General features: G+C 37.9%; 1 protein-coding gene across 2 annotated transcripts in view; it reads left to right on the top strand.

Moving 5' to 3' along the window:
• Positions 1–15,449, top strand: part of LOC124291131 (furin-1-like) — a 226,591-nt gene that overhangs the window by 32,396 nt on the left and 178,746 nt on the right. For both annotated transcript variants that reach the window (XM_046728038.1, XM_046728037.1), the window contains exon 2: positions 11,817–11,915. In XM_046728038.1, coding sequence (XP_046583994.1) covers positions 11,817–11,915 — 99 coding nt within the window. The remainder of the gene's footprint in view (positions 1–11,816; positions 11,916–15,449) is intronic.

Raw genomic sequence — 15,449 nt, 5'->3', positions numbered from 1 at the left:
AGAAAATGTGATCGATTGCTTGGTCGTTTGGTCACCTCGACCAATCTTCGATTATTTCAATTAATCGGAACACCACTACCGCTCATACTTTGTTTTGTGCCTGCTTGCCCATGAGGATGTCATCAACTTGAAAAACCCACCATAATTCACTATTTTTTCTTTCCCAATTTTGACCAGCTAGTAAACAAGGAATCAAATGAAGCCCTTTTCTCTCATTAATGGCTTTTTAAGAGGGTGTGCCATTTTTAAAGGGATGTATTTCAAGTTAATCTCTTCATGGCTATATTAAATATTTATATTTGCTGTGCTTACATTAGGATTGTGGTTTACACCTCATGGCATGAAACTGTTGGGTTGTTTTGTTTCTTGAAACGCAGGAATTCAGCTGTTGTGGCAAGTGGCTGCGGGCAGGCTGTTTATGTGTGTGATAAATGAGAGAGAAAAACTTGGAGCGACACTTGAGAAATATGTTGTATACACCGTAAATATTGTCATTTTATGTTTTGACACTCTATGTGGCTGGATGTAAACCATAAATTCATACAGAAAAAAACCAGACATAGTTTTTGAGAAATGTGAAAAAAGCAAAAATGTTTTTCTGGGATCATGTGAATCTGTTTTGCTTGATCCATAAAGCTTTATTTAAGTGTCAACAAAGATGTTTAAAGAGATGGCTTATGCTAGAGTGGACATGGTGCACAGGCAACTTGGAAAATGCCCAACTAGACTTGCTAAGAAAGGTTATTTCATGAGATTTTTTGAGAAGGTGAACCTGTTTCTATTTTTGTGGATGTATGCTAGCTATGTGCTCGCTGCACATCTCTAACTACCTTGAATTGTGAATTTATGTCTATATATTATTATGATGAAGTGTTACTGCTGTGATCACAGATTGTAAGTCAAATCGTTAAACACAAAACATTTATCAAACCAAAAGTGAATTCATTCCCTTTTTACAACAATTTGCATACTGTTTATGACAAAATTGAATGAGTTAAGATCTTTTACGTAAGCTAATATGACATGTTTGTGTGACATCATGGCACTGTAAGATGCCATCACTGGATTGTGGATTCATGTTAAAAGTTATGGAAAATAAGTAAACACCAAGCATTATATCCATTTAATCAAAACATGTCACATTCGCCTACACAAGTTATTATAATTTTCTAAATGAATGTCTTGTCCATATTTGGCTTAAACGCTTTGCAAAGTTAAATTTTATTGATTATACTCAAACACAAAAATATTCACACTATAAGAGTTTGTGTTGTCTCTACAGTATTTGATGCAGTGTGTAAAACGAATATCTAGACTGCACATCATCGCTTTCCTTTTTCATTTGGTAAGTTAGATTAAACCTAAAATGTTTTTTAGATACCTATCTTTGAGAAAGTTAAATGTTCGGAAAACAGAAAAGCAGACATACTTGATGTTTCAGATGTTCTGGTATTGTGATATGGTTAGCTAAAAAAATAGAAACTAAAGTAAGATAAAATTGATTGCATTAGCTGTACATTTTGGAACCGTTCCAGAATCACAACAGTGGGAACCAAGGAAAGCCAAATTCTATGGATAGTCAGCTTCTTTATTGGAATGAATGCGACTCTCAAAGAAGTGGAAAACAAGGCAAATTCCAAACATAGAAATAATAGAAGTAATATAATTCACCAGTTTGCAAAATAGATACAGTAAACTCTAGTAGCTCGCTTCATGCATGGAACAGGTAGGCACATGATAATTGTATTATAGGTATGTTTTGAAAGTGGTTATTGTAAAAAATACTTAAAACAGGCTGTTTTTATTGTAGATAAATTATTATTGACATTAAACATGTGGTATGTATAAAAAAATACATATTCATAGAGTGTCATCTGGCACAGTAGAATTTTAAAAAGATATAGCTATTGGCTGAAAAATTAAATTTAAAAAAATGCATATTCATCGCCTGTCATCTGGCACAGTAGAATTTTAAAAACATATGACCATTGCTGAAAAATTACAATTTAGGAACATGTTAGATATAATATACAAAAGAAGATTTTTCAGTTGTATGTCATTTTATGACACATTAACATATTCACTTATAAATGGGTGGAATGACAGAGTAAGTCAGATGTCCCTTGACTTTTTTTTAGTAATATATTAACGCCAATTAAGTCTGTTTGTTTGTATTTTGTTGCAGTGCTGGCTAAAGATCTGTTCCAACAACTCATTCTAACAGCATTTCTAAGCACATGTTGATCATTATGGCAACTAGTGCAGTAGGTAGAGTTCTTGTAACACAGATCAGAAACCTGGTAAAACTCTTTAACTTCATGCATATTTGAATTATGTGCACTGAATGAGAATAACGTGTGAACATTTCTAAATACCCGACAGCGTTGCAGTTCTTACGAAACATTTGTCGATTTTCCATGTTGCTGTATGCTTGTGTAGAAGCTACTTGTCCTCCTCCCCAATTGCCATGTTATATTGATTACCTCAGTTGCCTCTAGGTTGATTTCATTTGAATATATCCCAGAATCCTGGCCATCTTCATCTATTTTATCTGGCATTCCAAGGTTGAAGCCAACAAGATGTATATTACAACCATTGCATCGTGCAATGAATAATCTATACTTCTGAGCAGTGACGTGGCAATTGTGCTTGTAATGTTGTAGGTCTATTATTGCCAAGTTTGCTGTGAAATTGCAGAAATGGAGCATGTAAATTTGTCAAGTGAAGCTTGGTTGTATTTACATGGAATTATTCGAGTCCCATTTTTTTGGGTTAAGACTTCAAGAAAAAATGCTTGGTTACATAGGAGTTTCTTGTTAGTTTGTGACGACATGTGACTGCAAGTACATGGGTTTTATGTGTGGAATTATTCCCTTTAAAAATGTGACTTTTGACTTTTGCCTGTAAATACTTGAACCTTAATTCTAATGTATTCAACACCAAAATCCTTTTATTTTGTTGTAAAATGATTAAATCAGGTGGTGTTTTTTGCTCATTACATGATGCCATGCATCTGGTTAGCTTTTGATGCTAGTTTCGTGTGTATTGCCATGAATTTACACATCTGCACAATAAGTTGAGATGGGTTAGTAATGGATGCCAGTGGATGCTGGTAAGTTCGTCAAGATGTGTCGCATCAAGATTGTTCTACAGGAACCTTCTTCTCTAATGGAGGCCAGAACGACTATTATTTCCATGGAGAACATGTAGTGTTTTTAATAAAATCATAAGTTGAACAGTATGGGGAACATGGAACAGTCAGCCTGCATAGCTGGTTCTGAATCGTCACAGCCCAGGCAGGATCCAGAGGTAGTGGTTCATTTCTGAGATCTGATGTGTCAGCACCATACCCATCCTGCTTGCTGTGGGTCATGGTGTGAATCCTAGAAAAGATATTTCATTTGTGAACATAGTACTCCTGCTTCTAGGTGTCACCACCCAAGTGGACATCCATTTTATTTCAGTTCAAGCTTTCTTGCCATATTTGCCTTGATATTACTGCTCAGAGTCGAGTTAAACCCCAAGTCACTGACATATTATTTATCTCCAGAGATAATGAAGGGCGTAATATCTGAAGCATTCACTGAGGTTATTTCAGCATATCTTAAGTTTTATCGAGCTCAGGTGATTATGATTTCAATATTTAGTCTTCTACTAAAATGGAGGTCTTACAACTGATAGTCTAAATCACATACCTTGTATACCCTTTTAATAAGTATTCAGTGCATTTTTCGGTTTGATCCCTGATTCAAATCATATAGTTCTTAAGGGTATTTTGAAGGAGAAAGGGCGGTGGGGTAGCCTAGTGGTTAAAGCATTCACTCGTCATGCCGAAGACACGGGTTTGATTCCCCACATGGGTACAATGTGTGAAGCCCATTTCTGGTGTCCCCCGCCATGATATTGCTGGAATATTGCTAAAAGCGGCGTAAAAACCACTCACTCACTTGAAGGAGAAGTCGAGACATAGGATGTATTATGATGGGACTGGATATGGAGCTCCTGGTCAACAGGAGAAAATACACTTATAAGAAAGTCAGAACTTTATCAGTGGCAGAAACAGCAAAATGTCAGAACCAATAAATTAACCAAATCCTTTGTGAACAAAAGGCTTTTTTTTCTTCTGAAAATGATATTTACATATTTTCTTTGGCTACACAAGATTTGGGATAGGTCAGTGGTGAAAAATAACAACCACTAAACCTTATAAGCAGATTGAATAAAAATGTAGCATTGCATCAACAATATTTTAGCTGTACAACTCCTGCAAAAGAAAAGGTCAGGTTATATGCAAAACCTGTATAGCTGATAAACTGATGGGAGATGAACACATCATTGATTACGTCAACGCATCTACTACTCTCTGTGGTGTGTTTGCTCTGGAGGAAACCCCGTACTGAAGGCAGTAAGTCGGACTACTCTCTGTGGTGTGTTTGCTCTGGAGGAAACCCCGTACTGAAGGCAGTAAGTCGGACTACTCTCTGTGGTGTGTTTGCTCTGGAGGAAACCCCGTACTGAAGGCAGTAAGTCGGACTACTCTCTGTGGTGTGTTTGCTCTGGAGGAAACCCCGTACTGAAGGCAGTAAGTCGGACTACTCTCTGTGGTGTGTTTGCTCTGGAGGAAACCCCGTACTGAAGGCAGTAAGTCGGACTACTCTCTGTGGTGTAAGTTGTGTTTGCTGAAGGCAGTAAGTCGGACTACTCTCTGTGGTGTGTTTGCTCTGGAGGAAACCCCGTACTGAAGGCAGTAAGTCGGACTACTCTCTGTGGTGTGTTTGCTCTGGAGGAAACCCCGTACTGAAGGCAGTAAGTCGGACTACTCTCTGTGGTGTGTTTGCTCTGGAGGAAACCCCGTACTGAAGGCAGTAAGTCGGACTACTCTCTGTGGTGTGTTTGCTCTGGAGGAAACCCCGTACTGAAGGCAGTAAGTCGGACTACTCTCTGTGGTGTGTTTGCTCTGGAGGAAACCCCGTCTGAAGGCAGTAAGTGTGTGTGTTTGCTCTGGAGGAAACCCGTACTGAAGGCAGAAGAAACTACTCTCTGTGTTGGACTGTCTCTGTGGTGTGTTTGCTCTGGAGGAAACCCCGTACTGAAGGCAGTAAGTCGGACTACTCTCTGTGGTGTGTTTGCTCTGGAGGAAACCCTGTACTGAAGGCAGTAAGTCGGACTACAAGAACGATGTCCTGAACTGACTTCCCACTCGCTGACTTAGGACAAAGATAGACCCTCCCAAACATTGCCATTTCAGGCTTATAATGGTTGTCTTCACAAACAGCCAGTGATATTTTTCTGACCTTGGTATGGGACTGATTTCTTATTGCTTGCTGCAAACTTGAACATTGAAGGCAGTGAAGCTTATTAATAGAATGCCTGTAAACAAGAGATGAACTGCGCTTCATGTAAATAATCTGGAAGGAGTTGCATCAACGACAGGAGAGTAGTATCGTTATTCATCTTGCGATAAATTGATGTTTGCATAACATGTGATATTTCTCCCAGTAAGCATACATGCATGTGTGCATTAGCCAAACCTTCCAAGCACTTACAATCTATGGCCTGATGCCATTACTCACACGTTGTAAACGATCGATTTACTACGAATTTGGGGTCAGGTGTCTCGGCCATCTTTGAACTTCTTTCTGAGTGGAGTCGGTTAGACGGGGAGGAGAGCTGCCTATGATGTAACCAGTGATTTTGCTTCACTCTGCTCAGAATTGCTCAGCTGGTTCAAAGTAGTCTTCAGACGCTGTGTAGAATTCCTCCGAGATCCAAATGTGTTTTGAAACTCTTTTCTTCTGCGAGATAGATTAACGCAAATTTCCAGCCAAAAGAAAGAGACAGGTTTCTGTCACGATGATGGCCGTGGTGTCACAACTGCCGAGACTTATAAATAATGCACAGCATCTGTCAAAGGACTTGTACATTTCTAAGACATTCACTTATTGTGACAATGGTTGTTTTATATCCTTGAATTATTAATGTCCCCATTTTCCTGCAGCTCATGGCGTGCCAGTGTTCACCGGCACTCACACTGATTACGTTGATAGAGCAAATTCGTTTTTCTTGTTGTCAGCAAAATTTGTGGTCAGGATATTGAAATTAGTTCCTTGCTATCAAATGAAATCAATAAAATCCTCCAAGGTTGATAGATTTTAATGTTAAAAAAATTCTGTCAGTTTTATTGGGGACAGAATTCTTACATTTATAGCCCATTCGGCAATGTTTAATGCCTGTCTGTATAACCTGTGGCTCCTATACCGGGAGTGCGTTTCAATAATGAAAATATATTTTGAGATTTGATTTTCTTATCGTTTAGGTGTACAGCATGAGCCCAGTTGGGTATGAAACTGTAAAAATGCCAGTTATTCTTTCATAGTCTTCAACATGGGAGGGAGATGACCCCACAATGGAGTTCAGGGGATTTCTATGCAAATATTGTTTTCTTGTAACTCAACCCAAGTAATATTATTACCACATGTTGAATAACAGGGGACATATTCCCCACCTCCTTGTGGTAATGCATGCATTGGCAGGTGTCGGTGACAACAGAGTCCTTGCTCTGACCTTCACCTTGCTCTAGGTCAGTGAGGTGTTGAGTAGTTGCGTTATTGGACCTGTACAGTTTTACACGCAAGACCATTCAACAGTAGAGCACTTTTCATACAAGTTTCTTGTCAGAGAGGCACCATAAGATTTGTTGATTCATAATGGACTGGTGTTGTGTTACGAACAAAAGCTTGAACTTTAAGCTAGAAGGAATATAGTCTGTTATGTAGTAAAGCTGAAGTATGTTGAAACCTTGTTTCTTGGCCATTGAACACATTTGATATATTTGGAAATTCATAACACATAATCCAGAATAACAAATTTGTGAAAAAATACAATATAAAATGAAGCAGGAAAATAGACCTGATGTCCTTGAAGCCATCATGTATATCTGCTCGCAATACCAATCACTGGAATATCAGGTACACACTGTATTCTGGTATTTACTGTTGAATAACGGGAATACTGCACTGTGTCACAACACACAAGCAACTTGAAAAATCTCCTGCCTAAAAAGTTAATGACAAGTTTTGGAGGTAAAATGTTCAAACTATGATGTTGCTTTTACTCAATACCTTGTCTAAACTGTTGTCTTAGATGTTAATGTGAACAATTTTTCACTCATCTGAATTTGTTAAACCCCAAAGGGGAGACTGAATGGATATGTATTTTCATGCAGTTCAAATGTTACACATCTCCTGTATTGGCATTGTGCACATTAGCACAGCATTGAATAAGTCATAGACATTATGTTGGCATTCTGTTTGCATCCCTGTCCATCTTTCTTGCATGTTTATGATGGTGTAAATGCATCTGCCTGCTGAAGGTGACATTAAACACCAAGTATCGGCAAAACCCATATGTTGTGATGGTTGCTGGTATAGCTCAAGCCTTCTGGGTAGGAAACAGCTTCATATATACATGAGGTAACACGGTTGGTTGTCAGAATGCTTGAAGATGAGAAATGAATGAAACGAAACCATAGATGAGATAGATAGTTACTTGCAGGAAGTGGCAAAAAGCAATGACACTTATGAAGAACACTGGATTGTCTGGCCCAAACTTGATTATTTACAGACCGACGCCATATAGCTGGAATATTGCTGAGTGTGGCTTTAAACAACAAACCAACCAACCAACTTTATCATGTCGACACATTGTTCATGTGCTTTTGTACAATTCTGATTTATCATGCAAATTCTTTATGCATAATGAAACATAATTTAATCATGTTATGATAGCTTAAAAAGTAAAACAGAAAAAGACACATTAAAAGGTCCTAAATTCCTCATAATATGATGGTGTGGATGTCCTTCACAATAATGGTTGTTGGCAAAAGGTACTTTTCCTTGGATTACCTGACCATGAGACAAGTTGCTATTGCATGACATCTATCTACTCTGTAGTCTGGCTTCAACTCATTCCCTGTGGCAGTGACATCTATCTACTGTAGTCTGGCTTCAACTCATTCCCTCTGGCAGTGACATCTATCTACTCTGTAGTCTGGCTTCAACTCATTCCCTCTGGCAGTGACATCTATCTACTCTGTAGTCTGGCTTCAACTCATTCCCTCTGGCAGTGACATCTATCTACTCTGTAGTCTGGCTTCAACTCATTCCCTCTGGCAGTGACATCTATCTACTCTGTAGTCTGGCTTCAACTCATTCCCTCTGGCAGTGACATCTATCTACTCTGTAGTCTGGCTTCAACTCATTCCCTCTGGCAGTGACATCTATCTACTCTGTAGTCTGGCTTCAACTCATTCCCTCTGGCAGTGACATCTATCTACTCTGTAGTCTGGCTTCAACTCATTCCCTCTGGCAGTGACATCTATCTACTCTGTAGTCTGGCTTCAACTCATTCCCTGTGGCAGTGACATCTATCTACTCTGTAGTCTGGCTTCAACTCATTCCCTCTGGCAGTGACATCTATCTACTCTGTAGTCTGGCTTCAACTCGTTCCCTGTGGCAGTCCAGAACAACATTGTTGACATCATGTATGATCCGAAATTCTAATTGTTTTACATCATGGAAATATTGGTAATAGTTATTCATACTGTTTCAGTACTATGTAGAAAATATCATGTAAAAGCATATCATAATTAGAGTATTAATAAATCTGTATGAATACATGTAAACAAACATTCCCGGGTTGAAGTTATAAGTCCATTTCTGGTGTCCCCTCATGTGATATATGCATTGTTCATTGTACATTCTTCCATTTTGCAGTTCTTGTGATGGAATCTAACCAAGGATATTAAGAGATTGAGTTTAGTTTTTTGCTGCTTTTAGCAGTATTCCAGCAATAGGGGAAGCCAGAAATGGGCTTCACACATTGAACCCATGTGGGAAATGAACCTGGATCTTGGATGTGACAAACAAATGCTTTAACCACTAGGCTACCCCACTGCCCCCCAGGATAATGAAACTATATGGCATCCATTACTGTAAGGGAAGAACGTGTTGGTTGATCAATACCAGGCTGCTGATATTATTTCATCATTCTTCTCAGGCTTTCATCATCACTGGAGCTGTGAACTCATTCGATCCAGTGTAGCCCATGTCAAATTATTCTTCAAAGAGTGGCTTTGATCAAGTTTTATGTCATTATTATCATTTTTATGCATACTAATCTACCACTGGATTAGGATAAATATATGAGAATGGCACATAATCGGCTACTTTTCATCCTGGGACTTAATCTGAATATTTGATTTATCCCATTGTTGTGATGTATTTGTTCCATAAATAATGCCTATGGAATGTGTGAGTATTTTAAGGAGATACTTGAAACTTGTGATAGTACCACTAGATCTTTCACAAGTTAGAGGGTAGTCTGTCTCACAGTCCCTCAACCTCATTGTTATTCTAGTCAGAGGGACAAGGATTTGTTTCCTAAAACACTGGATAAAAATGATTCCTCCAGTTTGATATAGCCATGACAGATAAACTAGTGATATGAAAAAGTCACAGAGGGTATCATTTGACCCAGTTGATGAAGGCACCACAGTTTTCTGTGTAGTGAGTGAGTTTGATTTTACGCCGCTTTTAGCAATATTCCAGCAATATCACGGCGGGTTCTGTGTAGAGTTGATATACTGACAACCTGTGTTATACTATACATACGTTACAGAGTCATTCAACCCAACTCACTCACTCACTCACTCATAATTTTGAGACACAATAATTTCTAGACAGATTTACATCATTTTAAACTGAATTATTCAAGTGAATTGACACACTAACAAGATAGGTTTCAAATGACTTGCTAGGACTCAAATTGGTCCTTTAATTCCCTTTAATTCTATGCCAAAATGACAGTAGGAGTGCTATTAATGTATCAAATTTTCTCACACTGATAGCAAAATGTGCCCTTTTTGGTAGGAGCAGAGCTATATTGACATAGCAACCTGCATGAAGGGGCCCCACAATAAGCTTCTCCAGGGATTATTATAGATAGCCAGCCTGTGTAAACAGCCACGCTAGTACTGTGATGAGGTACGGCGGAAGGACATGTGGGTAGCGGGTATCACTCGCTACCAGAGCGTGATACAGACTGAGTTTTTCACCCTGCTTGTTATAATCTGTTTGCTTGGGTGTACTGAACTTTGTGGTTGGTGAGGATAGGTGGAAGAATTTCGGGATAATTCATTCAGATTACATTGTGATTGCTTGTAATTAGGCTGGGCAATGAGATGAGAGCTGGTGTCACGATATGTTTCTAGTGTGGTGCTTTTATGTCCCTTAATACTCCAGCTACAATGAAGTGATGAGATAAGATTGAGTGATAGGGATGGGTGACGATGACAATGGCTGTTCTTGTACCAAGCAGTGAAATGTTGCAGGTGTTGTATCTAGGCATGTGGATTATCCTTTTTTGTTGGGGATGGACACTGTGGTGGGGTGGCCCAGTGGTTAAAGCGTCAGCTCAGTAGGCCATGGATCTGTGACTGATCTGGGTTCAGTGTGTAGAGCACATGTTTGGAGTTACCCTGCTGTAGTTTTGCTGAAATATTGCTGAAAGTGGTGTCGGGTTAAGCATTGAAGTAAACCACCCTTTTAAAGTTTTTTGGCAGAACTATTTTTGGTTAGTATTACAAATATGTTTATCCTCGTGTTTTCAGACACTTAAGAAGATCTGTTGTTTAGATTATTGCATAAACAATCATAAAACATGTCATTAACTTATGAAAGATAAATAAACAGTCTTGGATTATCTGCAAGTAGATTCCAGTTTGTGTAAAAAGCAAAACAGTGGTGAAAATTACACAACACTATTCATGAATCTGAGAATGTTCAGGTATCAATTTTTTTTAAATCTCATAAAATGTTCACAAATATTATTTGATAATTGATATATATGTCGCTGTAAAAAAGTTCCATATTTCTTGGTAAATATACAGAATTTTATCATCACAAAAATGATGAATTGGAAAAATTAATGAACTAACTTTTGTGCATAGAGTGTTTTTAATAAGTGATTTCCATATGTTCTTAATCCATCGCCATATCGATAACTGTAGATTAGTCCAACACAGTGACATCCAACATGATTGAGTGACTTGATAAGATATCAAGTTACTGATTATTCCTCTCTGTGGTCCAGAAACAGTGTAGAGGAAGCGGTAACACAAGCTGACAGGAAGTGACACGGGTTAAGAATCAATCAAATAGTTGTCCATTATTGTTCATTTTATGAGCACTGTCGACAATAAATATCATCATGTCAGAGATATCTTGGTTGCTGGGAATTGTGGTATATTTAACATCTAAGGTTGCTGGGAATTGTGGTATATTTAACATCTAAGCAGAATAAAACTTGCGGCAACTGTAAATGTCATGTGTTCATCTGATTCTCATTCAGGTTACAAATGTGGGTAGTGTGGCTATCAAGCAAGTGCAGTATTGGTGCATGTTTCTTTGGCCATTAAAGTTACGTGCTGTCTTACACTTTCATTTCCATTTCACTCTCCCAGGAGTAACTGTATTGTGTCAAACTTGGGTTGGAATTATATGATGAATGATGTTTTTCAAAGAAGTATATAAATAGTCACCAAAAGTGTACCTTTTTTGTCAATAGTTAGTTGGAAATACAATCTTGAAAAAACAGAATGTTATGCAATTTATGACTAAAGTTATGATGTTTCTCTCACTCACTCACAGAGACAGAGAGAGACACACACATGCACGAGTGAGCGAATGACATGTATATAGATGAAAGCTGTGTAGTTTCACTTGTACTTAATCCATTTGATTTTCTTCTATTTTCAGATTATGCCAGATTATTACCATTTTCAACATAGAAAAGTTGCCAAAAGGTCCACATATCCAAGCTCATATTATCACAGAAATTTAGCATCAGATCCAAATGTAAGTATGCTCATTTTCACATAATTTAATTTCTGTCAAAGGACAGGTTTTAGCCAGCCTGGCACCAAATCCATCTGTGTCAGTCTAATGCTGCTCTTGTATGGATGAAATGTCAGTTCTGCAGCTCCTTTTGTATTTGGCTGATTGAACTGTTGTGCAGTTAAAATTATCCCAATATGCAACACTTTGTTTTTTTCGTTTGAAGAACATAGGCGGCACCAACATGTTTGGGTTCAAATATGAAGTGCCACATTTCTTGGCTTGACGTTTACACCCACTGTGTGTCATGTCCCCTGCAATGGTGTTGTTTTCAACTTTAGGAATAGCTATTTATGTTGAATTAACACAATTGAGAAAAACAGGAAAGCTGAAGATACACTGTTTTCCCACATTATGAATGATTATCATCATGATGTAAGGGAGTTATACGCAGCTGGACCTGCCATGTATTGGCTATTTTGAACTAACAGACCTAGGAAATATTATTATTGACCCTTTCACATGTTGGACATTATGGACCAATGGACCTAATCAAGTATTAGACATTATGGACCAATGGATATCATCAAATATTGGACATTATGGACCAATGGACTGTATCAAGTATTGAACATTATGGACCAATGGACTGTATCAAGTACTGGACAGTATGGACCAATGGATCTTATGTATTGGACATTATAGACCAGTGGACCTTTTCAAGTATTGAACATTATGAACCAATGGAACGTATTAAGCATTGAACATTAAGGACCAATGGATCTTATCATGTATTAGGGATGATGGACCAATGGATCGTATCATGTATTGGAGATTATAGACCAATGGATCTTATCATGTATTGGAGATTAAGAACTGAAGGACCTTATCACGTACTGATCAACTGGAACCAAGGGACGTATTAAGTATTGGACATTATGAACCATTAGACCATATTAAGTATTGTACATTATCAACCAACAGACAGATCAAGTACTTGACGCTATGGACAATGTTGAAGCCCTTATTGAGTAAGAATGTATTTATCCCCCTGACCTTGTACAATATTGGACATTTAGAACTGAAGTACCTTGTCGATATTAAACATTATGAACCATAATGAATTTATTGACAAAATATACACATGACCTTTTTGTCACAGAATAAAAAATGATGAAATTATTTAAAACACACAAACCAATTACATACTGAATTATTTATTAGTTTGCGAGGTCTTTTCTTTTCAAATACTCATATACTTACCTATTCAAGCTCCTGATGTAAATATTTTGAGAGAAAAAAGAAAACAAGAAGACACAACAGTACTTATTTGAATAGTATGGAGACACAGCTGTTGACCAATAACTCATGTACATACAAAGTATAACAGTGAGTGAGTGAGTTTAGTTTTACGCCGCACTCAGCAATATTCCAGCTATATGGCGGCGGTCCGTAAACAATCTTGAGTATCAACAGTATGAGCATTGATCTGTGCAATTGGGATATGTCAACCAAGTCAGAGAGCCTGACGACCCAATCCCGTCAGTCGCCTATTACTGACTGACTGACTGAGTTTGGTTTTACGCCGCTTTAAGCAATATTCCAGCAATATCACGGCGGGGGACACCAGAAATGGGCTTCACTCACTGTACCCATGTGGGGATTCGAACCCGGGTCTTCGGCGTGACGAGCCAACTCTTTAACCACTAGACTACCCCATCGCCCCTCGCCTCTTACTGCAAGCATGGGTTGCTGATGATCAATTCTAACCCGGACCTTCACGGGTCACGGAGTGTAACAACACAGATCTAGGCCGTGCAAGGTCTTTTCTTTGCAAATACTCATATACTTACGAGTACTTACCTATTCAGGTATCTGATGTAAATATTTTAATAAAAAAAATGAAAACACAACAGTACTTATTTCAATAGTATGGAAACAGCTGTGACGTTCTGTGTCAACACTGATAACTCACGTACAGAGTGTAACGTCACGGAACTAGGCCATGCATCTTTAACTGTGAAGCCAAAGTGGCAGGGAAGTGGTTCTGGGAAGGTGCTCTTGTGGCCCAGTACCTGCTGGTGTAATGGAGTGACCTGCACTTGGCCAACTGCAGGGGTATACCAGATCTACTACTAGATCTACAATGAGGGCCAGATGGGAAGTGGATGGCAACAGCCACCAAACTTAATGCTTTATAGTATAGACGTTTAGAAGAATATGGAGACTGGCCAACCGTGCACAAGATTGAATATCTCAGAGAAAGCAACTTAAAAAAAGGAGTACACAAAGGACCTCTGAAAAGGTCAAATGAAAATCTGTGTTGCCACATAAGTTAAGTTGAAACATGAATTTAAACATACACATTAATGCAGATAAGCTTCATAGACACCTAAAGTATACAACATAAATCACCATGAGCCAGTTAAGTTTGAATTTCTTCTGTACATGTATATGTACGTATATTTATGAAATTTAAAAAAAACCATATTGCATGACAACATTCTGTACTACCTCACACTTGTTGTTAATTAGTCAGGTATATCACTATTGTCAGTTTATGCAGCATGTTACACCCACGGGACAAAACCTGAACAGATACAAATTACAACTTGCTTGAATCAGCATTTAGGTGAGTCATTTTAAAAAAAGCTTACCTTGGGAGTTAAAATATATCGATTATCCCCAAACAGCTATCATTGAAAGAGGTGAATGATGACATACTCAGTTACGAAAATAATTATATTTTAAAGTTGATTTTGAAAATGTGGCAAAGATATCTGTACTGATCTGTTTGATTGGCATTTTAGAAGTTGATGCTTTTCTAAAGATATCTGTAAACTTGAAAAAGAAATTACAATGTGTTTACTTCTGATTGAGTGGATTATAGTAATTCATTAAAATTCTGTTTGTGGACATTTGCAACATTAAATCAATGGGAAATCATTAGATTGTATAAAACATTGGCCTAGAACTAATAGCAACCGTGACATCATGAACCGATTGGCGGAGAACATAGTCTCGCTTTTCACAGATCTCAAAGCCCAACAAAACAACCATCCCCATTCCTTCCTCATCCTGGCTTCAGCTCCAGGAGCCTATTTCATACTTGAGGGTTGCTTTACAGCTTTTATGTTTGCAGACACCTGGTATCCTCTCTAACTGATGGTGATTCAGAAACACACACTGCTTTTAGCATAGATTTCTTATGATTATGGGGATCGTTTATTGCCTTTAACGTTTTGTTTTTTAAACTTTTATATGGCTGTATATAATGTCTAGAAGACTCATGTATAGACTTGCACAGGCTTCTTAGGTAAAAGTTAATAGTTTAAATGATAATTTCTAAAAAATAATAAAAAAGGCCAAATAAAAAAAATTGTTGTGGATCCGATTACACCTCTTTAAAATTTAGGGTATTTTTTTTTTTTCATATTTTTTTAGAAGGAAAGTACAAAACTAATAACACATGTATCAATGTATAATTGTTTATTCAATCAAGCTTGCGGCCATCTTGTCGACTTTCTCTATCCGAATGACCGATATCTGTCGGTG

Source organism: Haliotis rubra, unplaced genomic scaffold, assembly GCF_003918875.1.
Source record: "Haliotis rubra isolate DU_JTF1 unplaced genomic scaffold, ASM391887v1 Scf482, whole genome shotgun sequence".
Taxonomy (NCBI): Eukaryota; Metazoa; Mollusca; class Gastropoda; order Lepetellida; family Haliotidae; genus Haliotis; species Haliotis rubra.
Note: the sequence above shows the minus strand (reverse complement) of the source record. Positions and strands in the feature narration are given on the sequence as shown.